Source organism: Bacillus rossius, chromosome 1, assembly GCF_032445375.1.
Source record: "Bacillus rossius redtenbacheri isolate Brsri chromosome 1, Brsri_v3, whole genome shotgun sequence".
Classification (NCBI taxonomy): Eukaryota; Metazoa; Arthropoda; class Insecta; order Phasmatodea; family Bacillidae; genus Bacillus; species Bacillus rossius.
In genome coordinates, this window is record NC_086330.1 from 111078205 (window position 1) to 111101638 (window position 23434).

General features: G+C 39.1%; 1 protein-coding gene across 1 annotated transcript in view; it reads right to left on the bottom strand.

Moving 5' to 3' along the window:
- Positions 1–14860, bottom strand: part of LOC134542145 (uncharacterized) — a 26476-nt gene extending 11616 nt beyond the window's left edge. Inside the window, exon 1 of the mRNA XM_063386162.1 lies at positions 14718–14860. Within this exon, the coding sequence (XP_063242232.1) occupies positions 14718–14751 (34 nt within the window). The 5' untranslated portion in view covers positions 14752–14860. The remainder of the gene's footprint in view (positions 1–14717) is intronic.
- Positions 14861–23434: the final 8574 nt, after the last annotated feature.

Here is a 23434-nt window from a genome sequence, read left to right on the forward strand (position 1 = left end):
TCCACTCGGACCGCGGGGTGACGCCTCGTGCGCGCGGGGGTCTCGGCTCTGCTCGCTACCTTTCGCGCCAACTCGTCAGGGTTGGTTTCCGGGCGTAGTGTGTCTCACAAAAATAAATATTGTTTCGACAATCCCTGCCACCTAGCAATTTCCGACCATTCTGTATGCTAATTTCTCCGTCTGTGACACGTATATAACCACCGTGAGAAAGAACTAATTATTTCACACAAAAAAAATAATGTGAGCGAGTCTTTCATAGTTGGAGATGTGTAACATCTACCCTCGGTAACGAGAAAATTCGCGTGTTCTCATGTTGCAAAACACTTTTAATACGAAACTCGGACAAGAAATTTAAACTTTTAAAAATGCTGAGCGTGTTAATTATATAAACAAATTGTGTTTTAGACTACTTTATTGACGTGAATGACACGTAGTTTCCGAACTCGCTGCTAAAATTCTTTGCCAGAGCAGCTATGTTGACTATTAAATCATTTGATTAGCAGAGCAAAATATTTTAATATACTAGTTGCAGTACCAGGCGTTGCCCGGGCTGAAAACAAGAGGATATATTGTCCGCGAGTTAAAGCAAAATGGATAGCGCTATATGACAGTGTGATGGACATAGAGAAATGACACGCAATTGCTGTTTGTGTGTCTATGACCTATGATTTTTTTGTTTACCCATGGCGATCGGTTAAAAGGTGCAGAAGTTGATGCGCTGCAGCGCCATCTAGTGAAGAGTTATAATAAAATGGATATCGCGAAAATATTTTCCTTGTTAAAATATTTATATGTACACCAATTTTCATGGGAATCGGTTAAACGGTTTAGAAGTTGATGCGCTGAAGCACCATCACATATAAATGGATAGCATAAAAACGTTCTCCAAGAAAAAAAAAAAAACACTTTGATGTGCCAACGTTCATGGCGATCGTTCAAACGGTGTCAGAATTTATCAACGTCATACACACCAACATCCTTTTTTATATAATATATACATTATGAGACAGCTCCGATAAAAGCAAAAGAAGGCTTGAAAAATAATAAATACTGACTTTGGAATTGATTTCCGACAAACAATTTTTTTAAAATACTGCCCATCTTGTTCAAATTTATTAAACAGTTAGTACTATATGTTTCTCTTTGTATTTTGTGAATGTTGGTCTGCGCCATTCGTCACCTTGGTTACACATTTCCGTTTCATGCGACTTTGGTTCCATTGAGCTAAGATGTTACATATCAACTAATGTCATAATCATAACCTAGTTCACAAAAATGGACTTTAATAAGTGCCCAAGCTTGTTCCTATACCTGGGGCGCCATAAGATATAAAACTTAATATCAATAGTTGAGAAATTCGAGATGGCGGAGAGCTTTGTCCATCGAAGTGAACTCCGTTTGGGTCGAGTGGACCCATCCTCCGGGCCCGTGCACCTGTCACGACTCCCGGGGAGGACCATCCGGGTTGAGTGTCCTTTCCGACGGGCAGTTGTTTACGTAGCGGCGAGGCGGCGTGCGTTGTTTGCGTAAGCACGCGAGGGGGCCCGCTGCTCACGTCTCGCAACGTGCCGGACATCCGGGTCGCGCTACCGTCCAGGAAGGGGGGGGGGGGGGACTCCTCTCTGCGCGCCAGCCTCATCTTCACTCGACCGCCTCAAGGCTGATCGCGGGGAGGGGGGAGCAGCATCCTGCTGCGCGCCTCTCTCTCTCTCACTGCCGGCAGCCTCGCGCGGGAACTGGTCCCGGAGGAGAGACACCAGCTGTCAGATCGGCGACCTTTACCGACAAGCCGGGGGTCTTTGAACAACGTCGACATCCCGCGTTCTCGCTCGCTCGAGAATCCCTTCCTCATTTCGGCAGGTTTCCCGAATAGCACTCGAGAAAGAAGTACTGAAATGTTTCCTTCCTATGTGACTCCTCTACCAACATCCCTTCCTAGCGTGAGGATAGTACCTAATTGTCACGAGACGCCATGCTGTGACTTAGTTGAAGTCACCTTTTTACCTCGCCGTCACCAAACTGTCACGCCTGAAACATTGCGGGAATGGTGCATGACCACGTCTGACGATGGTTTGTACCTCAGTATGACTCGGAATCTCTGTCGTTGAACACAGTCACTTCAATAAATTACTTCACTTGAGCCATTTTTTTTTGGGCGTCCAATCAACATGGCGCAGGCCATGAACTGATAACTGGTTTCAACCAGTTAGCATGTTATATTCAGACGAGGCTGAAATACTTACCTTCCTACTGTTCATACAGTTCTTAGAGAAAGTAAGGAGATACCCACACCACAGCAAATAGCATGGAGGTATTAGTCTATGGAGTGTGTGTCTGTTTCTGAAGTCGAAGCAAATATTGCAATACAATACTGTAATATCTGTCAATAGCCACTTTGTTGAAGTCTTTGTACTTTATAATTATTTTGATTTGTAATCTGTCTCAACGAAGACAAATTTATAATAATAAACAATACAAAACTGTTGACGGCATAAAAAAGTGTTGAATCCAACATTGTTTCTTCCGTTTCATAACTCGCCTTGCCATTCAAAATTTTTGAGTATATCATCCAAATAGAAACTATGGACAAATCAACAAGGGCATGAATCAATAGTTCAAATCTTTTCACCTTCTTTTCATTAACTTAGTAAATTATAACAACGTGAAGAAGCAAGGATGAGAAAAGCTAGAAATGGTGACAGAAATATGTTACCAAGTTTTAAAAACGTAAAAAAAATTGAATATGTACAAACCATACTATTAATAACAACTTTTTCTCTAATACATTCTTCAACATCGTTCCCCAAAGAAATAACATTGCATATAAATGTTAGTAAACGATTCTGCTTATATGTTGTTTAAATGATTCATGCAATGGGGAACATTGATTCAATACAATTTCTTGGACGTACCCCATTGCAGTTCTGCACTGTTTGTCGTAGAAAAAAGTCAAGAACGCAAATAAAAAAAATAAAAATGAAAAAAACATATTTACAGAAAAGAAGCCTGAATAAACAATGTATTCAACGATGTACATAAAAAAAAGTATTATGGACAACTAAACGATGACTGCACAGACGAACACATTCAAACTTAAATATCAGATTAAATTCCTTCCACGGAATTCTTGTGCTGTCTGATATTTAAGTTTGAATGTGTTCGTCTGCGCTGTCGTCGTTGCGTTGTACATAATACCTCTTTATATATATTATTTTATCTGTTTGAATAGTGAATGTGTTCTCTGTGGCTATATGTGTTAATTTTTTTTACTTAGTTTGCGTTCTTGAATTTTTTCCATGACAAACATTGCAAAAATGCAATGACGTATTCTGCTTATATTCGTCCAATAACTGAATGTTTCATTTACAGTGATTCTTTTATTTTATTATATGAATCCCAGAAAATATGTTAGCTAGTCATTAAAGTACATCAGAAATCTGATCAAGATGCATGATGCCGCGTCACAGTTATTTCCGCAAATTGATGTCTCATTTTAATCTGCCCACGCTGATTTGTGTTGTGAGTATTCTCTGAAATGCAACATCTCGGAAACAAGATACTCCTTCAAAAAAATATGAATAGATGAAGGTTTTTCAACGTCAGGTCTCAAATAAACTTTTTAGAAATTTCTCTCTTTTCATCTTTCTTCCTCAATGATAAAATATTGACCCGAAGGTACCAGTAGCGTACTCAGAATTGAATTTCAGGAAGGGAGGATAGAACCACTTTGCCCGCTGTTTGCTTTGAAATTCTTTCCATTTGTTGGTGAAATGATAGATTTTGTAGGATTTCAGGAGGTGGGGATGATATATCCCCCCCCCCCCCCTTCGCCCCTGCGTAGGCCTTTGGAGGTAACTCATTTAAGCCACATCTTGCTTGGACACGAGGACTCTTTGCACGCATGAAAGTATTTGCTCATATACCTTTTGTCTGCTTTAACCCACGACTAGCGTACATTGCTGACTTGTTACAAACATTTTTTCAGGCGATATGAATGTTTGACACGAAAGATTTAGTTTCCAGCCGTTCGGGAATATATCTTAACACAAATAACTTACACATTTAATGAGGTTTTCTTGCTTGCTTGGTTATCAGCTTTGAACTATGATTTTAAAATAAATATTCTAATTTTTTTCTGTAGTTCTCGTAGCGTGAAGACGAAAAGGACAAGAGTCTGAAATTTAAGATATTCTCCAGTAGAGTTAAGTTTGCTTCTCGAAACGATTTTTCCGAAATTTAATTAGGTTTTTTAGAGTTCTTTTTTTAGCGGTTTTTGACCACTTTTTTTACTAATAATTTCCTAGCAATGACTGTTACTTTGTTGAAGCTTTATTCACTTTTGGATATCAATGCAGTCTTTCTGTGATTATCTTTGCCATCATATTGACAAAGATTGGTTAGTAAATGTGAATTTGAAGTCCCTTGAAAACGGTTGAATCCAGGGTGGTGTCTCTGGTTGATTAACGTATTACTTTCGGTTATATTAGATACAACACTTTTTTTCTCCATAATTTTTTTTCAAAGTTAGATATTTCTTTTTCATTTGAGACGCATTATTGGCGTATCCACGAGGAGGGGCGTGTGAAAAGGGCCTGTGTACACACACACAAACATACACACACATAACTATATATATGAACTAGCTTAAGTACCCGGCATTACCCGGGCTAAACACATCATAATAAAAGGAACATCACTACCGAGTTTCAAGTCTCTAGGACGTACCTACACTTGAAAAACGGTAAATTTTGATTTTAAAACCCATTGATTGCACAATCTCGGTGCATCAAGTCTATGCATCAACAAATCCGTAACTGAAACCTTCAGCTCCAGATTGTAGGAAGGCAGGTAACCCCTAGGCAATACGTGACTGACACACTAAACGATAGCGCGTTACAAATTTAAGGCAACGCCATCTATCGACAAAGTTATAAACTAAACTGCTATTAGCGCCGTTAGTTCCCTAGCAGCCGCGAAGTTGCCAGACCTTACTATATGAACATTGGCGGGCATACAGAAATGACACAAACTCACTGTTTGTGTGTATAAGACCTACCTTCTATGATTTTATATTATAAAACTCAATTTACGACTTTTTCACTCCCAAACGGATGGAATTTCATAATTACATGTAGTCTGTCACTCTCCGGCCCATAAATTATCTACCTATACGCAAATATACGCAAAAATTCATGCCTATACGTTGATTCGTTGCTCCTTGAATGAAAGAAAAACAGGTAAACACACTTTCAGATTTATAATATCAGTAGGGATTATTTGACATATTTAGGTCCGGCCGTCTGGGCTAGTGGTCAGGACACACGACAGCGGGTTATATTTTCGGGTCGTTCGGGGATTTTGCACTCGTGCACAATTTTCGCCTCCGTACTACGGAAGGCATTGGTAAACCACCGCAGAATCACCCTGTTATGAAAGCTTCCCGCGAGTCACGTATCCCCCCTACTCCCCCCTCCCCGCTGCCCGACGCTAACCAGCAACGACCGTGTTCGGAGATTGAGCGACAAGGATTTGTCATAATAAACCGTCATGAATAAAGTTCCTCCACCATCGCTTCCTGCGCGATAAATCTTTCTTTGACGGTTACAAACAACACAGCTGTGAAGTGAATGCCAGATGTGGCCGGTCTGCAGAACCGAGGGATTAGCAGGCGTTAAGGCCGACAGCTAACTCCCTATCTCTGAAAGAATCTGAAGTCGCAACTTTCAGGCGTCACCTCGACTAACGCTCATTCTACACTGTTAAAAAAAACTATCGTTAAATTCACGAAGAGATATGGTCACAAATTATTCAGAGATTATATTTTTAGTTTGGTTTATTTTACTGACTTTTTTTATGTGGCGAAGTTTAGGCGTGCCGTCAACCTGTCTACCACTTAACTACAAAAATGTTTACTCAGTACATATAAGGTGATAATAAATGTACTTAAGCCTTTGTGAAATTTGCGAGAACTGAGCTAACTTACTATTCAGGGATTTATTTGTGTTATTGAGGCGGAATTATAAGGTCGACGCTCGCTGGTGCTTCTAGCACGGTATCGGCTCTTAAGCGCGTATTGAGAATAGGGATACTATGGGATTTGAGTGGTAATCATAACATCATATGGCGGATAAATTATGGTAAATAGTAATGCAAGTGTCTTTAGTGCTTTCAAGATTATCTGGTCTGAAAATATGAGTTTTAGCCATTTTCACTCATAAAAATACAGTTTTAAATATCCGTTTCGACAAAGCCTACAGGCACAGGTAGATTTCAAAGTACCTATTTCGTCTGAAACGCACTGGAAACTTCAAAATAATTCTGCAACATTTTGAGCACTTACGTACATAACATCCCATATGTTCTCCGGAATTCCAAATTATCGATTAAACATTTTCTCATATTCTATGCAGCAAAAATTCTTCGAATGAATGTTATATTATGCCTATTAAGGTAGTTATGGATTATTTGTTACTTTTAAATACTGTATTTCATCTCGTACACTAATAAGTATTAGTAAAAAAATTTAAGAAAATGTTTAGGTATACAAAATGTCTAAACGAATTTGATAGTCTACGTAGTAGGGAAGTTTAATATTTTTAATTTCAAACCCTTGCAGTAAATAGTCAAACTCGTCAAAAAAAATTCAAATAAAATGTTGGATAACATTTTAGATAAATTATTTGATTGTACACCTATTTAAAGAGTCTTTGTCCTTCAGCCCTTACAAAAATGGGTTGTGATACAAAAATTAATTTTAGAGAAAAATTTAGACAAAATTTAGAATGTTTAAAACAAATAAGAACGAATTATATAGTGTATATTGTACAGATGTTACGCATTATTTTTAAAATTTCAATCCCAGTTTCTTCAATATATTTATATATGTATTTTTTGAAAACTCTGTACCAATGTTCATTTGCCTTCAAGTCATTATCAATTAGGTAGTGGTTTGAAAATCTCGCAAATTCATTCTGCGGCGGAGTCTGTTTCACGCACATATGATCCTGAATTACTTTTGTGACTAGGTTTAACTTAAAATCGGACTGCAGAAGTATTGTTATATACAGTACTAGCAGAAACCGGCTGAAGTTGTACTGTTAGTGTTTATTTATTTACCTCTATAGGTATATCTAAAATTGATGGTTTGTATGTAATCTAGACTCTATAAAAATTTTCATTTGAAATGGTATTCCATTTTAAACTCACTCACCAAATACTAATCACAATTACTAGTTGTTGTTATTGAATATAAAGGACAGTAAAAATCACCATATACCAAATTTTATGGCGATAAGATGAACGGGATAGAAGTTAATGTGCTGCAGCGCCACGAAGTAGTGATTTATGGCAAAATGGATATCGCGAAAATATTCTCCGTGTTTTCATGGTGATCGGTTGAACGGTGCAGAAGCTGATGTACCGCAGCACCATCTATCAGCGACTTAAAGTAAAATAAACAGCATAAAAAACTTCTCCGTGAAAAAACACTTCAGTGTGCAAACTTTCATGGCGATCGGTCAATCAGTTTCGGAGTTTATCGAGGTCATACATACCAACATGCTATTTTATATGTAAAGATTCAGCTGTGGAAACACAGAAAGTAAATATCTCGTGACTGACCATGATGCTATTCATCAGGCATAGATATTCATTATAAATAATTTCCTGTCTTTTTACAAATATCTGATAACGTGCAAATATAAAGGCACCAAAATTAACAATAAAAAGGACTATCTGGTGATCACATAGTAAAACAGCTGTAGAATCTGCAATAACAAGAAAATAATCACATAAAAGATTTATAGTACCTGGAGAGTGGTCCTAGTTATAAAACTACACCTTTATGTTTAATTTGACTTGTATCAGTGGTGACCAAAGTGCCCTGGCATGTATTCGTGCTGTGCATCGTCTTGAGCGCCAACTGACAGGTGGCCAGTACTAGCGACAACACGCGCCACTCTCGGATCAGCATTCGCCATCCACATCAGCCTGTCCCGCTCGATTCTTCAGAGACCTCCCGATAGCAAGGTCACAGCTCGCTTCTCATGGGTCGGCGTGTCAAGGCTTTGGAGCTAATTCGTCTGTAACTTGCCCAGTCTGCTCTGACGCCGCACAGTCGCTCTTCAGTCCCTCCACCGGCATGCGTCTGCTAGAGTCAAGGGCGTTACTTCCGGTTGTGCTGTCGGAAGGACAGAATAATAACCCTCACTTATGTCCTTCATTTCCTAAAAAAAATTATGTAAATCGTTACTGTTGTAGATTATTCAAATATTACTCATAGACTCCTCGTATAGGCTATACCACAATAATCCTCGTAGATTCCCCGTATCCTTTTTGCAGATTATCAATAAATATCTCGCAGATTCTCCAAAAAATCTTTGCAGATTCCCCACACACTCCTCGCAGATTCCCCTTACACTCCTTGCCAATTCCTCAACAAGTCTTCACAGATTCTTCATAGACTCCTCGCAGATTATCTACTCCTACGGCCGTTTTATGGCTAAAAAGTATTCTGAAAAGGCATGTATCTGAGCCATTTTCACTCTTCAAATAATATAGTTTAAAAGCAAAGTACGGGATCAAACCACCCATTCACTCTCAGAGCATTCTTAAATGCTTTTCGTAAACAGGTATCACTCGGATATCCTGAGCAATTTTTCAAATCACGTTGTTTCTTCTGAAGCTCTGCACACCGTATGTGTGCCCGGGCAGGCGGGGGCCTTAAAGGAATAACGATTAAAAGCTTAACACATCAACAGTTTGGACGTATAGGCCTGTTGTTCGGGCAGCAACATAAGTGATTTTTCCTTCAGGTCTTCTGTGTAGACGACTTGAATATATGAGTGAAACATAAATACGTGTATATTGTCCATGTATTTACAAACGTCAACACCGAGGAACCTTTAAGCAAGCCCGATATCACTTACTTCAAAGCGAACAGCCAATAGCGAACACATCGAGATACATCATCGCTTCACAATGACAACATTAAACTCGATCTCAATCTAGATGTGTCATTCCGTACACACAAGACAATCAATCGCGGATTCCCGTTGTCTGATGTTCGAAACAACTTGGTGGTAGGTAGCTACTGTCCACTGCGCGCGCAGCTAGTTTCTGCCGAGAGAGAGAGAGAGAGAGAGAGAGAGAGAGTAAAGAAGAGTTTCATCTTCACATCCGGGTGCCAGAGAGTTGTCGACAGCAGGCCTTGACCCACCCCCCCCCCCCCCCCTCCTCGCGGCAAAGACGCCCGCCCTCCAAGACGCTGCTGACACACCTTCTCCAGCGCATTGCCCACGCCACTTGACCAACCAGACGGCCTCTTGGACGACGACAACGACGACTACGCCGTCAGCACCGCAGCACTTCTGCCAGTTACACTCACCACACGAACCTGCCCTGCTGACTGCCACCAACTGCACGTGCGTCTGCTTTCTGAAGTGAAACTTAACTCGCAGTCGGAGGGTAGGTACGTCGAGGCGAAGATGTCACCAGAGAGTAACGACAAATGCAATGCTATCTGGGGTGGACAGGTGGAGGGGGAACAATGAATAAAGCATAGAGTCAGACAACTGCAAGAGACTCTGGAGGTTTTCCGTCGCTTGTTTGTTACAGTGTGAAGCTCCCGCATGCTCCTCACCTCTACGCACCACGCACAGAACTGTCGCGGAGTCTTCTCGTCGACGACGCACCTCTGTGGCGACTTTAAGTGGTTGACCCCGTCAGCTCTTGGTGGAATATTAAATATTAAGTGGCCTTGCACGCACCTTTACCACTTACAATTCTGTTTTTAGAATTTATCGTACTCGTTTTGAGCGTTTTCAGCTGTAAAAGAAACACTTGTCAAAGACGAAACCACGACAAGAAACTTGTATATTGTAAGTGCAGTTGTTCTTAAATGCTATTCGTAATCACGCTTCTTTAATACATGATATGCGGTTTGTAAAAGGCATGTTGACACCCGGAGTTCTGCACACCGTTGGGTGCTTAATGTTATAAAGGAAACATTTGATTGGTTTTAACCGATTAGTCAATCGTTTTCAGAAAATAAGGAAACGCGCATGCCAGAAACATATCCACATTCAAACGACGGAAAAATCTATAATACAATCCGACGTCATAACAACGGTTGCCACTGAGATACGGGTTTACTTGATCAGGGGCGGATCCAGATAACTTGAAGGGAGGGGCTATCGTACAAAGAAAGGAGGCAGGATATGACATCATATAAGTCTTGGGATATTTACAGATTCCTGGTCTCAAATATTGAACCTTAATAGTTTAATAAAACATTTGGTGAATTGAAGTATTTAAGTAGCCAGAAAGAAAAGAAAAAATGAAATCGTGCTCGGGAGGGGCTACCGCCGCGCTCGGACTTGATCAGAACTACACGCGAGTGCGAGGGGTCGGGAAGTCTCGGGGAGAAAGCGACGGGTGGGGGTTGACCTCGCGGCTACCCCCAGTCCCCGCGGAGTGCCGGAACCAGCGCGCTGCGGGCTGATGGCGGCGCGCTGACGCAACGTGCTCCAGTTCTCCAGTCACCCGCCTTGCTGTGCAGCCGGAGGGGGAGGGGAGACCTCAGTCGTGACCGCTGGAACCGGGTCCGCCCGCAAGGTCGCCGGCAGCATCCACAACACAGGGCAGCGGCGGCGCTAAACACTCTCTTCGCAGCATTTTGCTCCATCGGAGTTTGTTGCTCTTCGTGTTGGGACCTTAATTCTCGTTGACAGCAAGGTGACGGAAACACTCTTCGATACAATCCATGAATGTTAGGGAAGGGAACAGCAGGTTGCTTGTGGTGATCTCGGGAGATCGAAGCCAAGATGGCTGGACCGGTATTCGAACCCTGGTCCTCTGGAGGGAGAGTCCAGTGCCTTAGCGCTGCGCCATCCTGCGGCCTCGTGTTCGGTGGTCGTCTTCACCGCTAAGAGATAAGTGAAAAACGTTCCGTGGAACCTTTGAACCATCAACCATTCCTAATGCTCGCTGCCTCCTTATGTTTGTTGCCGCGTAATTTCCTGGACGCTCAGCGTTCTGGAAGTATGCCAGTTCCGGGTGCATCATAATTTATTTTACCGATTTTTAAGCGAGTCTGAACGCTAAGACATACATATTCATGAACCCAAAGAAATTAAATTAAACATCGTTTAGTAGGTGGGCAACTAATTTTATCTGGTGGAATATCAGGACTAGCAGTTTCATATTTTAACGATATATTTTCTAAAATAATTTTGAAAAGTAGACCTTTTTTTATTAGACAGTCCTTCAAGTATTTGGAAATTTTGCCATTCTGCAAATTCTAATGAAAGATATAATCGCGCTAAACAAATAAAATAAATACACCAGAATTTTCCGTGACAAAAGTGTTAGCATAATTACACGTCAAAATACTCATTTTTCGAAAATACTTCCTAAAAAAAATGTGTTTACTTAAATTTTTACCAAGGATCATGGATGCAGTTGCTCTCACCGAAGTTGATATTTTGGAATGTGCGTGGCAGGAGATAGATTAGCTATAGGATCGTCATCCGAACAGTTACAAGTTGAACACTAGCTGAGCGAGCAATTTAATTCACTTAGGATTTAAAAAAAATACCGTTGAACAGTTTTAGAGTGAATCGTGCAAACACAAAGGTTTTTATTTTATCGGGATATAAGTGACCTTGATGTAACTTCTTAACATAAATATTATCGTGATCATTTTCATCAAAATACATCGTTTGGTTTTTAAGTGCTGCTGAAACAAATAAACATTTAGGCATACAAAAATATTAAGTTGAGATATTATTACTAAGTCTATCTATATTGTGAAAATAATGTTCATGTATGGATTTATAACGTAGGCTGAAAACTTGGTGGTTTTTAACTGGCACGTATGTTTTAATTAACCTGCTTTGTCCCCGAGAGAATATGAAATTCCGCATGAATTTAGAAAAAAAAAGTTTTATTTTCTAGTCTGCTTTAGACGTTTGTCTATTATTTTTCCCGCACATATACGCACTCACGTCAATATAATGCTTCCGCTGAAATTTTTTTTGTAAGTGATCTTCCAAAAACTGAATATTCACAGTGACTTAAAAATAACTGCGAACAGAGTAGAGAGTGTGACAGTTCTTCAAACACGAAGACTGAAGGTGACGGTACATCGAGTATTAAAGTGTGTTCCGAACTGTTTGCTGCAGATTAAAGCTCAAAAATGTTAGCCATGTTGAGGTTTATGATAAAACCCTCGACCCTCGTTACATGAGTGTTACGTGTTTGCTATCACGTCCAATCAGGATCCAAATTAGAATCTTGGGGGCCCCTCTTACCTGGTCCACATACGGTGCGCAGAGCTTCAGGAAAAACAACGCGATTTGATAACTGCTTTAGAAATCTGAGTGGGGTCTGTTTACTAAAAAACATATACGAATGGGATGGGTAATTCGGTTTCCGTATTTCATTTTTAAACTGTATTTTTAGCCATGAAATGGATGATTCAGATTCTTAAAAGCATTACACCTTTATCTTAATTTCTTCGCCATATAATGTTACGGTCACAAATTTCATAGTTGTCCTATGCACAACGAGAAGACTTTACTCTAGTCCGGAGCCAGATACCGCGCAGGGATCGCCTAGGCAGGGATGTATATGTGTTAAGTGACAGGGGCGCAACAACTAAATTTCCAAAAGTTTTATTATCTAAAAATTGATTACACAGCACTTTATTTGCCCCCGTTTGCCACCACTTCAAGGTTTCAGAAGGGGTCACAGTCCAGCTCAGTTGAAAGGTTGGAATTCACCGTTGAAAAATCTGGTTTATAAATTGCATTTCTGTATAGAATCTAAAACCATTGAAAATTTAACAATAATTTATTGGACAGTGTTCTATGTTATAGACGTCTCCACTAAAGGAACACTTTTGATAGTATCTCATTTCCTTAATAACAAATGTTGGAAGTGAATGTCTTCCATTTAAACACAACATTTGCGCTTTCCACTGTTACCGATTTTTTTGATGTATAATTGAGAAAGATGAACAAATGAATTAAAACTACCTTATTGCAGCTGCCTAAAACACGTCGTTTCAACGTGAAACGTATGCAAATGTTTTAGCTGCCATGATACAAAGCATGACACGTGTTGTACGCAACATCAGCCTGGGAACTCTCTACACTGTGTTCACGCTAAGGTGAGACTGTTTAGATGGGGGCTGCAATTAACATTCATGCTTTGGTGGTTGCATATATATAATTTTATAAAATTATTATTGTCACACGATTAACTAGTATTTTGCTAAATTAATTTCTGTTCATTTACTTGGTTACGTCACTACATCCAGCTGTCAAGGCACGAAAGTTCATTGCAGCACCAGTAAAAAAAAAAAAAAAGTATAACCTTATCGTGAACAATTCACATAACACGGACGGTATACGAGAAATGCGCAGTTTCCGTGTTGTCTGTTTCTGGCGACAATCAGTCGGTGTGCGGTTTCCCTGCTGTGGATACCGTACGCATACCTCTGCGTGCAAGAAGTGTTGCTTACGTCCTAGGCGTCGCATCACGCACTGAACGTGGGGACAGCGCGCCCTAGGCAGTTGCAACAATAGGACCAGAATTTTTTTTCCATTAGGTCATTGTTCGCGACTAAAAAGTGTCAAATATCCATACCATACAAAAATACAAATGATTTTATTCAAAAAGGTGATGCCGCCTTCTATTATTTTGATTAATGGCAGAGTTTGTTAATAGGATGAAGAAGTCATTGGATTAAGACACTGACGCACGAATTTCAGTTTAATTTCAAGAAGGTCTTAATGATTTGCAAAAATACCATAGCTCAAACCGATTTTCAAGGGCGAATATCACCCTTAGGAATTGAAATAGCTTACATGTGGTTAATATGGTTAAACTCCTACTAATTCACCTTAAAAATACTTTGATTGCGTTTCTGAAACACACACAATTTATCTAAATAAACAGCTTCAGTAATATTTATAAACAAAACCAAGGTAAAATATGATGGGGAATATTTGTAGTGATTGTTACATGTCATGGCGGGTATCCTGCGGCTTATCGGCCGTGGTGCATGCGCGACCCTCCTGGATTCACTCTCCGGCGCTGGTCTGTTTGTTCCTGCCAGAATATACGCGAAATGCCCTCCCCCTTTTTTCACTGAGTTCCGCGAAGGACGAGGTCGTGATAGAAACAAGAAGTTAATAACACCTCGTCACACTTCCGCTGTTTTATCGCGACCATACGATCTATTTCACTGGGCTGAGTTACCAACTACTCGCCTGTGTATCCCTCGCAGCTACGAAACTCGCTGAATATAGTCGTGCCGTTCTTTCGGAAGTTGCAGACATAATATTCTGGCTATTGACATCGCATGTTATTTTTATTAATTTTTTAATTATAGAAAAAAAAAACACTGAAGGAGGGGGAAACAAATAAACACATCTGCGGCTGCCGTGAAGATTTTGTGTTAGCCCTGGCCATTAGTTCGTGATGACAAAAAAATTGTAATGTCCACAAAATTTCTTATCAGTATATATATATATATATATATATATATATATATACCTATATATATATATATATAAATTATACAACCAAAAAGGGTACAAAGTTATTTAGTCTTACCGCAAAATGTTTAGCGGGGTGAAAAACTGCCCTAAGATAGTATTTGATCGGTGTCCAGCTCACTTGCGCACGAGTGTCCGAGCAAGGGGACTCACCGAAGACTATGACGGCGGCGGCGGCGACGGACATGGTGGCAGGGGTCGTCCCAGGGCCGGTCGCTGGTCATCCCCGAGCCTTCACGCGCGGCGGTCCGGGGCTCGCGGGCTGTCGCGGGGTCGAGCAGGCTTCTCGTCGTCCATGCACATCGCGCGCGACTGGTCGGCCGCGGCCGCGCGCCGCTCTTATACAGCGTGCCGCGGGGAGGGGGGGGGGCTGACGTCACGAGCCCGCCCGAGGCGCCGCCTTCTGAGCGGGGCGCCGGTGGCCCGCCGAGAACCCCGTGGCAGCGGCGTGAGTGGTCAGTGTAGCCACTCGCCACCAGGGTGCTTGGTCACAAAAACCAGCTCTGGATTGGAATGTAAAAGCTCCCAAACTCTGTTCAACTCTTCATCCAGACCATCCTGTCTCCCGTATTCTCTTCCAACCCACATGTCTGAGCCTAGGGGTTTACCTGGGCCCAACTTAACATAGTTTTAATCTGGGTTTTTAAAATAGGAGAGTTAGTCATGGCTTTAATCGCTGCCGTGGCTGGGGAATCCCCGAACAAAGCGCACGATGCATGCGACCCTTCCTTGCATGGATAATCCCCAGCGTGGCTCCGGCCAGAGACGCCCCTAGGTCCCACCCTAACCCGGAGGATAACGCCTCCTGACAGAGGCATGGTTGGATGAATCGCTGGCTCACTAGGTAGCTTGGCATACCTCGAGTCGCTCGGTGTTGGACCTAACGTACTCTTGAACCGCTGAAATGCGACCTCGTGCTGTTTCCACGCAGCGTGCGCCCGCCGCCCTGAGGCTTGTCGTCCGTCGACCCACAAGCCTTAAGGGTCCCGCCCTGCACGCATGCGGTGTGCAGAGCTTCAGAAACAACCACGCCTTGTGAAAACTTCTCAAGATGTATGAGTGGTGAATTTATGCGAAAGAATTCACCACTGAGGGCAAATGAATTGTTCTGTTTCCGTATTTCGTGTTTAAATTGTTTTTTAAGAAGAGTAAAAATGAATAGATCTCGTGTTTTCAGAATACATTTTCGTCATAGAGAACCTGGTAAAGATTCTTCAAAGGACTCAAAAGACTTGCATTTTGCACATATCTTGATATCTCTGCCATTTAATGTCATGGTTACAGTTAAAATCTCGTAGTTGTGCTATGCACGACGAGATGACTGCGCGCCAGTCCTATGCCAGACACGGCGCTAGAAGCACCAGCGAGCGTCGCAATCATCATCCCGCCTCACTGACACAGATACACCCCTGACTAGATGGGCCTCTTCGCGAGGAACGCCATATCCGCGACTGCTACAATTGGTGACGGGAAACCGAGGAGATCGTTTTGTCGGGATGGCCGGAGCGGGGTTTTCAGATCGGGTCCTATGCGCGGGGATCATTTCAACAAATTTCAATCTCACAAAAAAATATTTTTTTCTGTACCTTTACCAAAGATTCCTTTGGAAACTAGTTGCCAAAATGGTTTGTAATACTACAAGAAATTTATTATAAGTTTTCATAACACATGGCTATGTTTATGTTTGCCTATATAAAATACGTTTTCGAGATAATACTGAGTAGTTCTTACAAAAAACGGCACTTAATTATATAATTCAATTCAATTTTTTTAAACAATGGAAAAAATAATAGAGTACTCAACAGTTTGACTTTATTTTGTTTTATTATGGTTATTAATGTGCGCAGTTAATACTGGAAAGCTATTCAAGAAAAAAGGTTTACAAATAACTTTAACTATTTGAGGTATTGGTACAACTCACAGCATAAATTCCCGGGTAAGAATCTGAACCCAGTAGTACTGCGAATACTATTCTGTATTGATACAGTTGTTTTCATGTAAGTGTACAAATTTACAAATATCTGTAAATTTACACGAATATTTCTGTTCCATTAACAAAAAAAAATACAGTGCATGGATATGATACATTCTCGCGTTCTTCCCGTTTGAATCTACATAAGAATAAAGAAGAAACACTTTGAGGAATAGAGTTGTCAACGAATCAGGAATGTTTCCTTTTAAGTTTGTAACCGGTGGTACAGAACATGCAAAAATACTCTGCAACTTTTGTTACCTAAGTGCAATTATTTACTATACGAATAAAGTGTGTGTATATTGTGCCACTACAATGTTTATTTCTCCATAATGGTAAATATATTTTATTTAAAACAAATAAAAAATTGGAGAATATTTACTGTGTGTAAATTCTCAGTGAAATCGATGTGTAATATTAATCAGTATATCTACGATTAAAGTACAATTTCCATACTTGTGATTGCGAATTTTTTAGCCGCTAATGAAATACCAACAGACATGTCCATAATGTCACAACCCAAAGATTAAAAAAAAAATTGCTATGTCGATTTTCATTTAGAAATAACAAAACGACATTGTAAAATTAAATATAAAAATCCAATACAGTAATATGGTTTTGTATAAAAATTGTACATAAAATTATTCGTTAAAGATAGGTGTAGTAATTGAAGTGCTGAACATTTGTTATCTTCACACGAAAAAATTCTTGTATTTTGAGTTTTTTTGGAAATTGTTAATTAATAACATGTTAGTAAAATATTTTAGCATCATGAAATTTATTCGTGATTATTTTATGTATAACTTAAAACATATTTTAGTGATGAGTCTGGCAGTTCCTTACTTGCAATATAAAACTCATTTTTAGACTTATGGGTAAATAATTTCTGCGATTCAAAAAAATACTGTTCAAGTAAAATAAATATATTTTAAAAGAAGAAAAAGTTTAACATTATACATAAATATATTGTTGTTACTAAAATAAGAATCCTTATAGAGAATATAATTATGTTAAATAAAATGTAAAGTCTACCTCATTATCAATGATACTTATAGAGTTAGGAATTGTCAGGAGACAGCATGCTGTGACGTAGTTGAAGTCACATTTTTACCACACCATTCCAATATTGCCACGCCCAAAACATTTGAAAATGGTCCTTGAACTTGTCTGGTACTTAAGAGACCAGAAAATTGTGCGATTTCAATGACCTATACAATGGACTTTATGATCCTCTATGCACTCAGGCAAATCACATCTGCTCATTGGCTAAATGACTTGTGACACCTGTTAAATAGAAAGCTCGAGATTCGATACTTCTTTTGTTGAAGGTTTTTCATTGGCCTAGAGTAATTCGTATAAACTGAGGCCCAAATCCATAAAGCAGCAAAAAGTCAAACGTATTTCGATTATAGCCTATCGCGAAATGATTACGCGAATATTTCAGGTCTTTACTGATGATGGTTTGTAAGTATGAATTAGAATCTCTGACGTTATACACAGAAACTTCCATGAAATATTTTCATTTAGAAATGTTTTATCAATGCAATGCTAATGTTTTGAGTGTCTTACCAATTGGCGCAGGCCATGAGATGATAAAAAAAAAAGTTCCACCCGGTTGTGTGGTCATGCAAAATGGAGTAACCGCCTGACGATACTTTATAACGCAATAAAAATAAAATAAAACTCAATGTTGCTCAGAGTTTCCAAAAGAAAAGATCTCACGTCAGCACAAGTGCACTTTTTTGTGGGATATACAATACCCGCGCGACAGCTGGCCAGCTGTCCTCCGCACGGCCAACTCGAGTGCCCGCACTGCAAGGTCACGCTGGTGTAGCATCCTGCTGCGCGCGCAGACTTGCCTGTAGTGTGGGCACAGACTGCGCAGGGGAACACTCGAGGTCCCCAACAATGACCAACAGCACGATCCACGGGGTCAGTGGGAGTTGTCATCTGTATGCTAATGTACAGTGCCGTGTAATTTTGCGAAAAGATTCCCAGACCAGCTGTGTGTTAAAACTACTTTGTGGAATTGTCTTTGTTTCGTGGTGGGCTGGGTTTATTTTAGGCACACCAATCATAGCCATCCAGTGCGGAAGCAAATGCGTCTTGAATGGCCCGGCCAAATAGGGCAGTGGTTTCTCTTGCAGACGGCCTGCAATTAGGTACAAGGGAACAATCGCTAGCGCAGGCATGCCGTATTACAGTATAATGAGCAATCAGATTATTTCGCCAAAAATACATGCCTTTACTTAAGATCTACTATATTCTGCTTGATATCACCATAAAAAGTGCAAATGTATTTGACTCACTAAAGATATTTAGATATTTGCCAGATGCTACACCTCAGCTGGTGCACACTGTATGTATATGTGTATATATATGTATATATAACACACACACATATATATACACTCACACATATATATACACACACACATATATATTGAATACAGCCTGTGGCAATATAAACGTTTATGGATGGTGGCTGCTTTTACCTGCCTTAAAGCTTGACCTCAGCTTGTAGCAGTGACATAAGCAGTACGGATAGTTGTGCAAACTCTGTGTACAGATTAACAACAGCCTGTGGTAATGACATGTTTAGAGTTGGTGGCTGTGTTAACATGCCTTAATACTTGATCTCAGCTGGTATAGCAGTGCGGAATATGTTTGCACATTGTGCACAATGATTGACTACGGCTTGTAGTTGAAGTCAGTTTCTTACCTCGCAGTCAACATATTTAAACACCCAAAACATTGTGTAAATGTTTTTTTTTGGAAACCACCACCTTATAATTAGGTGCAGTTATTTTTTCGCGAATAAATCTGATCACTCGTTAGACAGCAAAGAGGGCATGCACGCTCTAGCGAGTGTTTTCTTGTAATTGGCGGGCGACTGCGAGAGAAGTCAGTGTCCTGTTTGGCCGGGCCATACAGGGCGTGCTTGCTTCCGCACTGGATGGCTGCGATTCGTGTGCCGACAGGCAAACACGTGCCTTACAGAAACTCAACCAATCACGAAATATAGTCGATGCTAAATTGTTTTAACACGTGGCTGGGAGATTATTCTGAGTATATCGTCACAGCCACCCAGTCTTCTCGACGTTGAGTTCCCTCGATAGGATTTCTAAAGACAGAAAATATCGAGAGCAAGTAAGGTGTATTCTTAGTAGGAAATCGATAAGACGCTACAGTCGCTCGGGTAATTACGGGTTTCTCAAAATTAATTTCCTCTCTGAGACTTTAGAGTGAGCATGACTTCACAGCGGCAACGTACCGAATGAAAAACAAATTCTATATTTCTTAAGTATTATAAATAAAACGCTTGTTTCTGAAATCAAAATGTTTTGTATTAAATTAAATGGTTTTTATAATAAAAATTCTATTTGTTGGTAGAACAAAGATAAATTTTAGTTATAGACTATGAGAAACTGTCGAGAACGAACGGTAATCGATAGGCAAAGACAAATTTTATCGAAACGATAAACATAGAATAAGCACCCTGGGCTCAAAAACTTTTCACGAAAAATAAATAAATAAAAACTTTTTTCTACCTTATGATTATTAACACTCATATCAATGAAAAATAAATATAAATAAATAATTTTTTTCTACCTTATGATTATTAACACTCATATCAATGAGTTAGAATTTCCATCGTTAGAAAAAAGCCACTGCCATAAATACAGTCCATTAAATTGTTTCCACAATGCAAACGCTACACAAAAAAAAATTGTTCTGTACTTCAACAAGCGATTCCTTTAGAAACCAGTTTCCAAGAAATAGTCTTTAATATTAAGAGAAAGTTATTGTAACTTTATGAAACACATGGATATGTAGCCTATAGTTTTTGCATAAATGAAAACTTTTTTTAGAAATAATTTGATATTATATGATTTAATATTTTAATTGATGTTTCGTTCAATGATATATTTTTTTAAACCATGGAATATTCAATAATCTAATATTCAATAATTGGACTTAAGCAGGGAACGGTTATCAAATAATTTTATCTATTATAGGTACTGGGACAACACAAAGCGTAATTTCTCGAGTAAGAATCAGAACCCGGTATCACTGCGAACACTATTTCGTAGTGGTACAATTGTTTTCATGTAAACATCTATAATCTTCCATTTACAAAAAATAATTTCAAAGCAGTCATGAGGACTGCCGACAGAAGTGAAAACGTTTTCGCAATTTTTACGAAAAAATACTATCACACAACAAATTTGTTTTATCACGTTAGTAAAACAAATCCTAAATTACTATAAAATATGCACTGCATAGTAATTGTAGGTATTAAAATAAATAAATAATGATGTTCTTAATTTTTAGCTTATATTGTTACAAAGCTCCGTTTTCCACACAAAATCGAGGATCTAAAAAAATATTAATAATAGATATTTAGAGACAATAACAATATAATGTACACAACATTTTCCCCTAAACTTTAAATGTTAGAATTAATAATAATAATATAAGAAACTATTATTAATATTAATAATAGAATTAAGAAAATACAAATATAATTTGAAATAAGAAATACTAACTTTGTAAAATATGATTGTGTAACATAAGAAAATATTTTTTGATAAAAATCCGAGACTTTTTCGCAATTGTTACGAAAAAATATTATCACACAACAAATTCGTTTACCACGTTAGTAAAATAACTCCTAAATTACTATAAAATACGCATTGCATAGTAATTGTAGGTATTAAAGAATAAATAATGATGTTATTAATTTTTAGGTTATATTGCTACAAAGACTCCGTTTTCGTCGTTATTAAAACTATATATCTAGGTATATGAGAATATTAATATATTTTATACTCACTTTTTACTGCACAGTAATCGAATACTGAAGATTTAAAATAAAAATTAAACAAAAAAGAAAAAAAAACATGTAAATTTAATAAAGAAACTCGATTGTACACATTCAATAGAGTTCTGAAATTTGAACACTGTATACACACATTCGATTCACATATGCACAGCACTGATATACAGGGACTGAAGACGCGTAGGCCTACTGGCTGCGCGCGCACCGCTAAGTGTGTGTATGTGTGTGTATACATACATACATACATACATACACGTCACGTGACCATGTCGATGACGACTTACATGAATTTACTCCCTATCCAAACCTTCCTATAGAAGTTTTCACTTCAAAAATACACTGCAGAGCTGGGCTGTAAATGCATGGTCCTACGCTATGATTGTTACCACTCGTAGGTGTGAATTACAATTGCCGTCGTTAAAAAGAAGCCACTGCCGTACTACACAATCCGTTGGAACAGTTTCCGCGATGCAACAGCGGCGCTCGAGGGTGTCTCGCGGACACGGCGCGGCGGGCCGTGACGTGGGCAGGAGCGCCCCTCTCTGCGCTGGCGCAGAGGAGCGCGTGTGGCCACGTGCTGAACGGTCGGAACCACGCAACGTGTCGTGGGGGGCGCAGCTGTGGCTCTGTCGAGCTCACGACATATCCTCGCGCAGTCTGCACGTCCGAGTTACACAGCAATAATATCCGGATATATCACTACTTTACTCTTAATAGTTCTAACAAAAGTGCGCGTTTGTGTTTTCAGCACCATTAGTAAACATACGCAAGTGGTTTTATTCGCTTCAGCTGATTTTGACAGTTCTGAGTGGCGGCCTCGTACACGAAGATAAGAATCAGTCTATCTCCATTGTGAAGCAAGGAATTGATGAGTGGGTTATTTCTTTGGATGATTCATGCACCGGGGAATATAGGTATATTTGAAACCTATTAATGGACTTACCGTTGCTGGTTTTCACTGTATGTCATAGGGAAACCACAAGAATGTACAAGAAAGATGAATACACACTCCAAGGAATAACTAGCCAAAATCAGCAGATGTTTCTGTGCTGTCCATGAATTTAACATTTGACATAGGTTGATTTGTTCTTAATAGGTAGATTTCGAAGAAACTCTTCTTATTGTAGCCGTCACAAGTTTTTTTTTTTTTAAATATTGCATAGTTTTTTTTGTTTCATGGTCCATAGACCCCAAAACCATCGTCAACTTAAAATTTATATATACAGTATAAATATATATATCACATTTTTATGTAAACGAAAACTGCCGTAATTTTGTACAAATCAGTTACAAATTGATACATAGAATATAGGAATGGATCATCTCAGTCGAGTTCGTTAATGGGCAAAATCCGACAAAAGGTGTAGAAATGGAGAAATAATTAAAAACAGAAAAATCGCTATAACTCCACTAATATGAAAAGAATTCCATCAATATGAAGTTAAGATATCTCGTTAGAGTAATACCAAAAACTTTTGTGTAAATACATTTCTGATATGACCAATTATAACCGCAAGGGGTGGAAAAACAGGTGTTGTAGGACAAAAAATGCATAACTTCCTTATTAGGCACACCATCGAATCCGTTCAAATTTATTGTAAACTAATAAATATAATTTTATGAACTTTTGTATGAAACAATAATTTGATAAGACGAACTATAAGTGTAAGGGTTAAAAAAAACATGGGTTAAAATCCCAACAAAAATCATAATATCCGTACTATGTATGTAATAAAAGTCGTTATTATTTATTGTAAAACTCCTGAATATTATCAACAACTTTTTTCTGAAATAAATGTTTATACTGTTAACCATTACTGCAAGAGGTAAAAAAAAAAAAACAGGGGTTGAATGACAAAAAAAAATCATAATTCCCTTAGTATGCACGCTATCAAGTTTTTCAAATTGTTTCTGAAGCTTTTAAATATTATGTAAAACTTTTGACGGGAACAATTTTTTTGATAAAACCAACCATTTGTACAAAGGTGAAAAAAAAAACGAATTAAGGACCAAAAAAATCATAGCTCCATTATTAGGTAAACTATCAAGCTGGCG